The sequence below is a fragment of the Dromiciops gliroides genome, chromosome 1 (assembly GCF_019393635.1).
Source record: "Dromiciops gliroides isolate mDroGli1 chromosome 1, mDroGli1.pri, whole genome shotgun sequence".
In the NCBI taxonomy this organism is placed as follows: domain Eukaryota; kingdom Metazoa; phylum Chordata; class Mammalia; order Microbiotheria; family Microbiotheriidae; genus Dromiciops; species Dromiciops gliroides.
Window position 1 is genome coordinate 733,765,096 of NC_057861.1, and position 12,004 is coordinate 733,777,099.

The window sequence follows — 12,004 nt, forward strand, 5'->3', positions numbered from 1 at the left end:
CATTTAGCCATTTCTTTAGAATCAAGCAATCAGTAAACATTTGTTAAGCACCTTATATGTGCTAGGCACTGTGCTAAACATTTAGAAGCTGCTTGCTCTCCTGGCCTAAGACTCATGGGGTATCCTATCAGGATCTCTGCCAAGAGAGGCCTAAATGGGGTCACAAAGTGTCAAGCATGTTGAAAAAGATTGAACAACAACAAAGAAAAGTCAATAATAAAGTCATTTTTAAAAGTCAGTCTTTTTTTTTTTTTTTTTTTGCGGGGCAATGAGGGTTAAGTGACTTGCCCAGGGTCACACAGTTAGTAAGTGTCAAGTGTCTGAGGCTGGATTTGAACTCAGGTCCTCCTGAATCCAGGGCTGGTGCTTTATCCACTGCACCACCTAGCTGTCCCAACATAGGTCCATTTAAAAAAAATGCACCAGGAACTGTTGTAGGTGCTGAAGATGCCAGCCTTCATGTAACTTACGTTCTTCCCCCGGGGAAATAACAGGCACCCAGATAAATAAATACAAACTATGCACAAAGTAAATGCAAATAATTTCCGGGTACAAGTCTGTGTGCAGAATACTAGTAATTGGTTAGCCCAAGACAGGACTAGAGGAAGCAATGTAACTCTTTCTGTATCTCCCCTGCAGAGTCCTCAAATGCCACTTTGCTGACCAATGCTGAAAAGATTGCCACCATTACCACCACGCACACTCCTTCCCAACAAGGAGCCCAGGAGACCAGGTCAGCTGTCCCACATGCAGATGTCCTTTATGTTCCTTGATCATTTCTGACCCAACCATTGATGGCCCTTGATTCTTTCCCAGTTTTCCCATGAGTTGCTCTTTTTTTTCCCCCTCTTCCTCTCTTTTCATTGAACAGGAACAATGCTAAACCAAAGCAGGAATCGCAGTTTGATTTCAAAGCCCCCCAGGCTGCACAGGTGAGCTCAGTTTCTTTCATTTGCTTTGTTTACCTGGTACTCCAGCTTCCAACTCATGCAGGCTATTTTTGTGAGACATTCTAAAAATGGGGTGTGGGTGTGGGGGGAGAATAACCCCTTACAAGATAATTATTTACTAGCCATAAACCCCCAGATCCAGTTGTTTCAGAAATGAGGCTTTTATACTTTGCTTTTAAAAATATGTCAGAGTAGCCTTTTTAATTTTTTTTAAAATTTTCTGGGAGAAAAAGAACAGGAGCCAAATATAGCCTCTAGCAAAAGAGCAAAGCTTCCAGTAGCCAGTGATAGCAATCATAGAAGGGTCCATGGCCCCAAAGTTCATTTTGCCAAGAAGGAATTAGTTTGCCAATGTTGAATGGCCCAGGCACCAGACTTAGAAAAGAAATGGTGCACCATATTAATAGATTTTTAAAATTATTTTATCTTTTTATTAATGATGTTATGCATATACTAGACCCTTAGTATATGAATTATCATGTGATTAAATGGCTAAAATGAATGAATGGATGGCTAAGATGAATGGATAGATGGGTGGGTGCGTGGGTGGTGGATGGATGGATAGATGGCTAAAAAATACTTGGGAGCAACCTGAATTTAACCAATGGGCTTTAAAAATTGTTCCATTTTCATGTCTTTCAGCAGGACCAAGATTTCTATACTGTTGAACTGGAAAGAGGAGCCAAAGGATTTGGTTTTAGTCTTCGAGGTGGCAGAGAATATAATATGGATCTCTATGTGTTGCGGTTAGCTGAGGATGGTCCAGCAGAGAGGTGTGGAAAGATGAGGGTATGTATGAAGAGGGAACTTAGGTTTGCAGTGACCAATGATGGCCCTAGAGAATAGTTAATGCAGCAGATCTTCTTTTTTCTCTGCAAACAGGTGGGGACCCACAGGTACAGAGTGTTGCCTACATCAAAAGACAAGGTTGTCCTTTGAGTTAGTTTTGTTTAACCATTTTTATTTGTTACCAAAATAATCCAGTGCTGGCTGGGGTTAGAATGGGCTTGTATCCAGAAAGTGCCAGGCTTGAAGTCAGAAAGACTTATCTTCATGAGTTCAAATCCAGCTTCAGACACTTACTAGCTGTGTGATCCTGGGCAAGTCACTTCACCCTGTTTGCCTCAGTTTCCTTATCTTTCAAGTGAGCTGAAGAAGGAAATGGCAAACCACTCCAGGATCTCTGCTAAGAGAGGCCCAAATAGGGTCACAAAGTGTCAAGTGTGTTGAAAAAGATGGAACAACAACAAAGAAAAGTCAATAATAAAGTCATTTTTAAAAGTCATCTTAAAAAGTTACCTATAAACCAATACAGTCCTAAAAGAATTTTACTATATCTAAACATTGACCCATTTTGTAAGGATAAATCCACTTTCTGGGAATCAAGAAGCCTAAGGGTCTTAGATACTCATCATAAGACCCTACAGCTTAGTTTTGATGGAAAGCTGGGATGTTTCAAAGAGAGAGATTCCATTCATGCAGTTGAAAGGAACAAGTAAAATCTGCCCCCAATGCAGGCAAACGGGGGAGGAGGTGGGGAACACTGGGTTAGGAGGCTGGAGGGAGGAGGTTCTTTGTCCTGATTGTACAAACTTCTTGTGTTGTCCCAAACTGAACTTGAACCAAGCTGTTATAAAAACAGAACCTAAGATCTTACACTATATTTTCCACAGCCTGTCTTGTAAGATTCTGGGGACTTCAGAATGCCATCTAAAGCAAACAAAGAAAAAACAATTGACTTGTGATTTGTTCCATGTTGCTGGAAATCTTATAAGTAATGATGACATATGCTCCATATGCTCATGCCCTCTTTTTTTTTTTTTTTAAATTTGGTAGATTGGTGATGAAATCTTAAAAATCTTTGTAACCCATTCTTGGGCAGAAAATACAGAGTTTCACTAGCCCTGACATTCAAGGCAATGACTAGGCTTGGATTCCCCAAGATGCCCAGGGTATTTTTTGTAGAGTTGCAAGGTTCCTTTGCGTAGGATGGACCTCACTCTACCTGCGTGGTAAATGGGCAAGCTATGCTCACGTATATGAGACTAAGGCACCAAGGAAGCTATCAGATAAAGGCATACTGGAATATTAGTCTTTTAATTTATTATAGAGAAGCAACAAGGTTTAGTGGCTAGGCCAGCTTTGTAGCCAGAAGTGACTTTGTGACCATTACCTCTCAGGACTCAATACCTAACGTTATAAGGTATATAAAGATGAGTAGCAAATCTTCATAGGTGAGGGAAATTTCCTTATGAAAAATTCCCTTTACTGGTAAAATCACAGGTCTAGACCAAGAAAAGAAAAGAAAAAAAAGTTAAAAGCTTATGATGAGAAATGGAATAAAGCTGCCTCCTCATATAAGCTTCCAACTTGTCAGGTGAACCAGAAATGGTCTTGATTCTACTCTTTTTTTTTTCCTTTCCTTTCCTTTCCTTTCCTTTCCTTTCCTTTCCTTTCCTTTCCTTTCCTTTCCTTTCCTTTCCTTTCCTTTCCTTTCCTTTCCTTTCCTTTCCTTTCCTTTCCTTTCCTTTCCTTTTTTTCTCTTTCTTTCTTTCTTTCTTTCTTTCTTTCTTTCTTTCTTTCTTTCTTTCTTTCTTTCTTTCTTTCTTTCTCTCTCTCTCTCTCTCTCTCTCTCTCTCTCTCTCTCTCTCTCTCTCTTTCTTTCTTTCTTGACTTGCCCAGGGTCACACAGCTAGTAAGTGTCAAGTGTCTGAGGCTGGATTTGAACTCAGGTTCTCCTGAATCCAGGGCCAGTGCTTTCTCCACTGCGCCACCTAGCTGCCCACAAATGGTCTTGATTCTTATGAATTATCTTGGCCTACTGGCTAGAGGACTAGGACTGCAGTCTAGAAGACCAAAGTTCACATTTTCCTTGTTGAGTTTACTGCTTTATGTTCTTGGGGAACCACTATGTCTGTTAAGCATAGCTTAACTCCCTGTGCTTTCTAAAGGATGCTCCTAAAAAGTCAAAAGACCCAGATTTATCATTCGCTAGCTGTATCATCATGGGCAAATGACTTAACCCCTCCCAGACACAGTTTTCCTCATCTAAAAATGAAGTGGCCAGGTTAAATGACCTCTAAGCACTCTTCTAGTTCTGCATTTAAGATGCCATGATGTTAGGGAAGACATTTTGTTAGTCACTATATTTTATAATTGTAAAAATTGTCTGTCTGTTCCCACACATGGTCCATTTGTCTTCTCACATCTTCCCTCCATCACTGAAATTTGCTCTCCTTTAAAACAAAAATAATTTATGTAAGTTACATATTATATGTGTGTATATATATGTATATATTTATATATAAACATACACATATATAATACTTTGGCAGAAAGTTTCTAATTCAGTATGTGTGTACAGATATATTTATGTGTATGTATGTATATATGTGTATATATATGTATATACAGAAAAAAAGGAGGAAGGGGGAAAAAGAGAAAAGGAAGAAGAGGAGAGAAAGAAGTGAAAGAGAAGGAAAGACGTTTCAATTGCTTGCAACTATAACCTAATGAGCTCCCTGCATATTTATAAGATCAGCATCATCTGAATTATGGGCCAATAGCTCTAATTAGGGGTGGTACCTAATTAGGGAGGTACCCTAATTTAGCTTTCCCACACCTGGGTTCCATGGAATTCCTTTATGTTCCTTCCCCATAGTTTCTTCCCCAAACCAGGTGACTCATGTCATTTGAGGGTGGGTGGCTCTGTCACCTATAATAAGTTCCTACTCTGACACAATGTTTTTTTTTCTTCTTCTTCTTTTTTTATTTGGTAGATTGGTGATGAAATCTTAGAAATCAATGGGGAAACCACCAAAAATATGAAGCACTCTCGGGCTATAGAACTGATTAAGAATGGCGGCCGCAGAGTTCGTCTATTTCTGAAACGTGGAGATGGCTCAGTACCGGAATATGGTGGGTCAAACTATGAAAACATTCCTTTCTTTCCTGGCATCACTCCATGAATTTGTCTCCAGAGCCGCAGCGGGAAATTCCTTTTGTTTTCCTTTCTCACCAGTGTCTTACCAACCTTTTTGCAACACGTGATGAATTGCCTCGCTTGTCCTGAAATCTCTGCACATTTCATCCTCTTTGCTTGCTTCCATGGACTGGGGCGGAGAGTTAGGCAACACCACTGTAGCCCCCCTTTTCTGGTGATCAGAGAGAGAACATTTTGTCTAGTCCAACCAAGAAAGAAGGAATGTTTGAACTGTGCCAAACTGTTTCTCAGTGGTTCCATTGCTAGCACAAAATGACACTGTTCTTTAAAGAAGGAGGAAAGCAGGTTTCTTGAGTGATATGTTGAGGCACAAATACTTTTTTTGGTTGTTGTTGAATTTGTGTCTGTATGCAGAGACAGAAAATTCTCAGCTCCTCTAAATCTCTGTATACAATCACTCCTTCTCTTCCCATCCAAATTCAGACCTTCTGAGCCCACTGTTGTTTAAAAAAAAAAAAAGTCTGTTAATACTTAGTGATATATTTTTAAATGATAAAGGATGAAACACATTTCCAGTGCTCATCATGGGGGAAAGTTGCTACTCTACCTTTCCTGTAAGGAAAGCTAAATGCTACATTATCGTTCCTTTATCATAGCTAGAGACACGAGTTGAGTGGACAGCACTGATCTTGATTGAGATTAGGGTGATGATGGGGAAAATATTGTATATTATGATAATTGTGTCCTATTTATTTGAAATAATTGTTTTACAAAATTATGCCCTAGATGTAGGGCTCTTCCCAACCAAAGGTCTTCAAAGTTTCTATAGAAACTGTGATCGAAGGATACCCTTGAACTTGGCTGCCCCTTATTAGGGATACTAACTACTATTTAGACCTCCTTTCTGAAAGTCGTTCTGCACAATTCACAGTTGAATTCTGGGACTTACTGAGATGTTCGAATCAAGTGCCACTCAATGTGATCACTCACCTTCCCAGTGGCGCACGCCATGTGGCAAGAATACTCTGGGTCAAAACCAGGAGGGTCTGATGAAGGCCCCTTTAGGAAATCACCCGATGGGACTCTGAATTCCAACTCCAGTGGAGAAATGTTTCCACCATTCCCACGCGGTGGCTGGGCACACCTTTCTGTACTCAACCTCTTACCACTAGGTTCAACGATGGCACTGAAACTGTGTGGTATTCTGTCTTCCTCTTTGTCTTCCCTCTATGCTCCTCTTGTTTGGATGTACCATGTCTTTGGGGACCCGTTGTAATCACCCTGTACAGCTTCACATCTCAAAGTATATGTCTGTTGCACTGAGGATGAAACAAAACAAAACAAAACAAAACAAAAAATCCAAGATTCACAAATGTTCTTTGGGCTAAAAATAAAGATCATTAAATATGCAGTTTCAAAGGAAGGGTTTAATCTACTGGGCTCATGCTGCTGTAACCATTTGCAAGTGTCATTTGGGCTTACACCCCTCAGCTCTATCAGTGAGAGTCACAAGTGGGTTGGTTATGCTATGTTCCATTCCAATATTTTTCTTACTCGATTGGCGCCCACTCCTCTGTGAGGCTATTTTTGTAATGAGTTTTTTGTACTTAATTTCACCACCGTCGCGGTCTTCAGGGGGGCGGATGGGACTCTGGGTTTTGCTTTGGTTTTTTTGTTAATTGTCAATGCCTTTTCTATACCAGCCTGTGTCATTATTCTGGATGTTAAAAAAAAAAATGGATGCATTCATTGTCTTTGGTTTTTAAGTCACCTTCTGGCTGTCTAATTATGCTACTATCATAATTGCTGTCTCCCCAGCCTTATTTGGGTGTCGCCTTAGACTGTCTGACTGGACAAATAAACTTTCTTTGCCCTCAGATAAGCAAATGAAGATTTATTACTTTTTTTTTTCTTTCACCTTTGTTATAGGGAATCTAAATGTTCAACTTTTCTCTCTCTCTCTTTCTCTTTTTCTGACTGTTCTTGGTGCTGGGCTCTCACTTCCTCAGCGATGATCCCTCCTAACATCGCTGCATGTATGAGAAATGACAAGCTCGGGGAGGCTTGCTTCTACCTTATGGGCCACAACCAAACTACGGTTTGTAGCCAAGTCAATCCTAGGTGTTTCTGTGCTGTGGCCTAATTCCCTCATTGCTTCTGCTTTGCTCTATACTGATGTGTATGGCAATTCATTCTGAGCGTTCCCCTGCCTTCTTTCAATTGTAAGTACATGACCTAACCCGTTCAAGCTTTGATCTGCCTGGGAAAGTAAGTAGGTAACCAGGATCCCCAAAAGACCTTGGGGGCCAGCTAGTCCCATCTCTACCTCACTAAGTATCCCTTCCCACCTAGAAGAAGCTCGATGGCACAATAATTAAAGGGCTGATTCTGGCGTCAGGAAGACCTGAGTTTGAATCCAGCCTTAGACACTTACTAGCCATGTGACCCTGGGCAAGTCTTAACCTCAGTCTTTCTTAGTTTCCTCATCTGTAAAATGGGGATAATGATTGCACCTGCTTCCCAGAGTTGTTGTGAGGATAAATAATATTTGTAAAGTACTTTATAAACCTTGAAGTGAATACATGTGCTGTAGCATATGAATGCTACCTATTACTATTTTTTGTTATCATTTTTAGTATTAGCGTCCCCATCCTCCTTGACAAATGACCATCCAGCTATCGCTTAAATGCCCAAAGTGGAAGAGAACCCATTCATGTTTTTGAGGCAGCCCATTCCACCGCTGGCCACCTCTCATTACTTTTTGTTAGATTAACCCTCACATATTGGGTTCTCTGCTAATTCTACCCATTGCTCCTAGTTTTATTCCCCTTGGAGTCAAGCAGATTTAGTTAAAGTAGGTGACCTGTAAGGCCCCTTGTGGTGTTTATCCTGTAATTCTACTGAAAGCTCATTTACAGGTTCACAGATTTAGAATTGGGAGGAGCCTTAGTCACCTTTAGGCACATTGTGTGACCTTAGGCACGTCCCTGACCCTCAGTTTTCTCATCTTTGAAATAGGGAAGGGGACATGGGGTGGGGGCGTGGGTTAGAGAGCCTCGAAGGTCTCTTTCAGTTCTAAGCCTGTGGTGCTAAATATAATCCCTCTTGTTGGGGGGAAGCCCTTTAGGTATTTAAACACAGTCAGTTATCATGGGCCCTCATGAGAAAACTATTGCTGTACAAGTACCAAGTAGTGATGGGAAACCCCAAACTCAAGGCTTTCCACAAAAGTGTCTCCCCACTTTCTGTAACCTACATTTCAAAATGAGCCATTATTAATCTGCCCCATGGTAGCTGCTCCTTGTAATAGTGAATGAATGAAGCTTTGTAATCCTCATCCAAGTACCTTAAATGGGGTTTGGGGAAAGGAGAAGAAATGAGATTACTTATCACAAAACAGGCTACTCTAATTTGTAATCCCCAGCAAGATGGCTAACCATCCCAAATGTGAAACTCCAGTGGAAGTTGGGGGTGGAGGGGACAGGGCAGAGCAGGCTTGACAGTTCATGAAGGGCCTTGAGTGTCGATAATGTGGACGTTGATGCCTTATGAGGGAGATTTACTGAGAACATCTGCATTCTACTTTTTCTCTGCAATGGTCATGATGATTTACTGAGGTAGAAGAAATCATTCATGAGCATCTGTCTCAAATGGTGGTTTGTGCATGCATGTGTGTATGTGTGTGTGTGTGTGTGTGTGTGTGTGATTTATACTTAAGTAAACCAAATTTCACTGTGTTATATGGAGGTGTGTGTAGCTAGCTGCAAAGAATTGTGGGATGTCATTTAAAATGTCTCCACACCATTTCAGATGACTCTTTTAAGGATCCTCATGGTCAAACTCCTTAATAGTAGTAGGACAAAGAAAAGAATGTTAGCTAATTATTCTCTAGCACTTGCACACTTTCCATAAGAGTGCTCATGGCCTTCATGAACAAAAGCCCTGTAAGGCAGGCTTTATGGGTAAAATTATCCCCGTGTTGTAGCCATGGAAACAAAGGATCAGAAAAGTTCATTCATTTACCCCCGATAGCAGCACACAGAATATTAGCTCTTGTAGATTCGCCCTTAGTTGTACTTAGTAACAAAAGAATCTGAGAGCATTTCTGGTCCCAGAATTTACCAGAAACAATTATTTTTCCATTTCACTCCACCCCAACCTTGAACCCCTAAGCCCTCTCCCATCCTTCCCCCAAAATAACCCCAACTTTTCAAAACAACAATTATTTAAATGAAAGGAAATTTTTAGTTTTGTTTAGTTGATGCTCTAGTCCATCCACTGCCCTTCAGAAATTGAAATCATGACTGATACTCTAATTATTGAGATGATTCATGCCTAGGCGAGTTTGCAGATGTTAGGAACAATGGGGAACAATAACAGGCTAGCTTCAGAGCATCCCAAGTACTAATCGATAACTCCCCTTATTTGTAGTTACATTTAAATTAACAAAGCTTGAGTTGGCTTCCATTACTGACTGTGTTAACAGTTGTTTGTTTTTGTCCTTAATGGAGTCTGAAATGTAGTGAGTGGTATCTGAGGTAAAGGACTCTTGTACCAAACTTGTTACTTTCATTTCTTCCAGACCCCAGCAGCGACAGGAACGGCCCCCCCACAAGTCCACAAAATGTACCGGAAATGAAAAGCGGGCCATCCGATCGGCGACAACACCCATCATTGGAGTCCAGTTATCCACCAGATCTTCACAAATCATCACAACATGGGGAAAAGCGGGCATATGTTAAAGACCCAAAAGGCAGCAGAGAGTATAGCAGACAACTCAACGAACACCACACTTGGAATGGAATTTCTAAAAGACCTGAAGGGGTCGGAGCAGGGAGGCCAAAGGACCGAACACCAGAGGGAAGGAGAGAAACCCACCAGGAGAGGATGGTGATAAATGGACCAAAAAAGAAGTCACCTGAAAAGAGGCGAGAGGGAACAAGGAGCGCGGACAACACTTTGGAACGCAGAGAACGGCATGAGAGGAGGCGAGAGATTTCTCCTGGGAAGAGAAGAGAACGGTCACCAGGCCACAGAAAAGATGGTTCACCCAGCAGACGGAGAAGATCCTTGGAAAGGCTCTTGGATCAAAGGAGATCTCCAGACCGAAGAAGAGAATTCTCACCCGAGAGGAGGGCCAAGTCCTCTGACCGAAGGAGAGAACGGTCCCCAGAGAGGAGACGAGCACGGTCACCAGAGAGAAGGAGAGAAAGGTCACCTGAAAAGAGAAACCGAGATGACAAAATCAGTCACAAAGAAAGGGAAGGCCCCAATCAGAAGCCAGAGATGAGCAGAAGTTCCAGACATCCCCCCGAGCAGAGAAGGAGACCTTATAAAGAATGCAGCACTGACCTCAGTATCTGAGCCTTTTTGCAACACGTTCCAGCCTTTACAGGGTTAAAGATTTTAGGAGGGTAACAAATTATTTAGTTTCTTATGTAACAAAGTATCCAATACCTGATGATCTTAAAGAATAGCAACAAACATTTTATGCAGATGAAACATATAAGAAAAATATATGAAAAGTGTTGTGCCTGATGTATCATATTAAAGAAAGTATTTTTAAATGTATACTTTTTTGAAAATTATTTGCCAAATGCTGTCCCTAAAGGATATAAATTTTGTTTCTACATCCAGTGTAGAATCACGGAGAATCATCCTTGACCGGGCAGCCTGTTCCTCTCATAGTCATATGGGGCAGTCAGTAATTCCTCTAGGGAAGGAAGTTTATTGATTTCATTTAATTAATCAGATCCAGACTGTTATTTAGTGATTTCCTGCTATACTGTATCTAGGAGTTTTGAAAAGAAATGGGGAAGGGGAGGGGGGTAAAAGCATCACACCAGTAAGAGCCGTGGACTCTTCCTGAAGAAACAGAAAGCAAGCTATCCTCAAAATGAATTAACTGTTTGGAGAGACTACTATTACGATGAAGGATATTTATATGAAGACTAAGCAGCACAAAGAGACGTATTTGATTCTTGGTTTAGCGTTGGTTCAGCCAGCAGCTTGTATCTTTCATGTCTGGTAGGAGATAACAAGACAGGAGCTAGGGCTGCCACACCCATGATGCAAGTGTAGACCACCAAGCTCATTAAGAATCCTCAATACCTACCAAGGTCACCTTAAGGCAGCGCCACTGCAGTTTAGCTCAACAACCAGAAGCAACTGGACCAAATGCCAAACGTGTGTTATATCATCTTCTTAGAAGTAGGATGCCAACTAGAAAATGGGGGTCCACGCACAGTATAACAGAGGCATTTGAAATCCCCACTATACAGTAGGTGTATTCATTCTGCTTAGTAGAAACCGGTTGATATTCTTTGTCAGAATTTTGAATTAAGGGAGTTGGGGAGGGGAGAAGGATGGATTTCTGTATTTGATTTTACTGTTTGATTCTTCCTGAGACAAGCAGGATATGCCTTGTGAATGCAAGAGAAATATCCCCAGGATGACCAAAGAAGCCATTGGGAGAGTTTGCCCAATCTGTTTGGGAAGCTTCAGCCCTGGTGACTTTGCCGCTTGAATAGCTCTGGACAGCAGAACAAACTACGAGGTTTTTTTGGGGGGTGGGGGTGGGCGGAGTAGCTTTCTTTCTTTCTTTCTTTCTTTCTTTCTTTCTTTCTTTCTTTCTTTCTTTCTTTCTTTCTTTCTTTCTTTCTTTCTTTCTTTCTTTCTTTCTTTCTTTCTTTCTTTCTTTCTCTCTCTTCCTTCCTTCCTTCCTTCCTTCCTTCCTTCCTTCCTTCCTTCCTTCCTTCCTTCCTTCCTTCCTTCCTTCCTTCCTTCCTTCCTTCCTTCCTTCCTTCCTTCCTTCCTTCCTTCCTTCCTTCCTTCCTTCCTTCCTTCCTCTTTTTATTTCTATCAAGTTGTAATTGTTCAAGATGCAAGTAGTGTGGTGACGTCTGCTATGGCCGTGGTTACGGCTGAAATGGATTACTGCCTAGCTGAGCCAAAACGTTTGCCGTTCCCTTTGGACCACTCGAGTAAACTGCTGCTTGTGGCGTGTTAGTGTGTCCATGGTCTACTGTTTCACATCTTCCATACAGACACCAAGCATTGCGAGTCAATCACTGTCATTCCTGTGGTACTGTAAAATAACAAACAAAAACAA

The 12,004-nt window shown here is 41.3% G+C and overlaps 1 protein-coding gene across 14 annotated transcripts in view; it reads left to right on the plus strand.

Annotated features, from left to right (window-relative positions):
• Positions 1–11,528, plus strand: part of MAGI1 (membrane associated guanylate kinase, WW and PDZ domain containing 1) — a 720,361-nt gene extending 708,833 nt beyond the window's left edge. For 4 of the 14 annotated variants that reach the window (XM_043993628.1, XM_043993641.1, XM_043993657.1 and 1 more), the window contains 5 exons: positions 640–733; positions 872–932; positions 1,593–1,739; positions 4,730–4,868; positions 9,476–11,527. In XM_043993628.1, the coding sequence (XP_043849563.1) occupies positions 640–733; positions 872–932; positions 1,593–1,739; positions 4,730–4,868; positions 9,476–10,257 (1,223 nt within the window). In that variant the 3' untranslated portion in view covers positions 10,258–11,527. Of the gene's footprint in view, positions 1–639; positions 734–871; positions 933–1,592; positions 1,740–4,729; positions 4,869–6,902; positions 6,992–9,475 lie in introns of all 14 variants that reach the window. The other 10 variants (XM_043993677.1, XM_043993673.1, XM_043993636.1 and 7 more) reach the window with 7 other exon arrangements.
• The last annotated feature ends 476 nt before the right edge of the window (positions 11,529–12,004 follow it).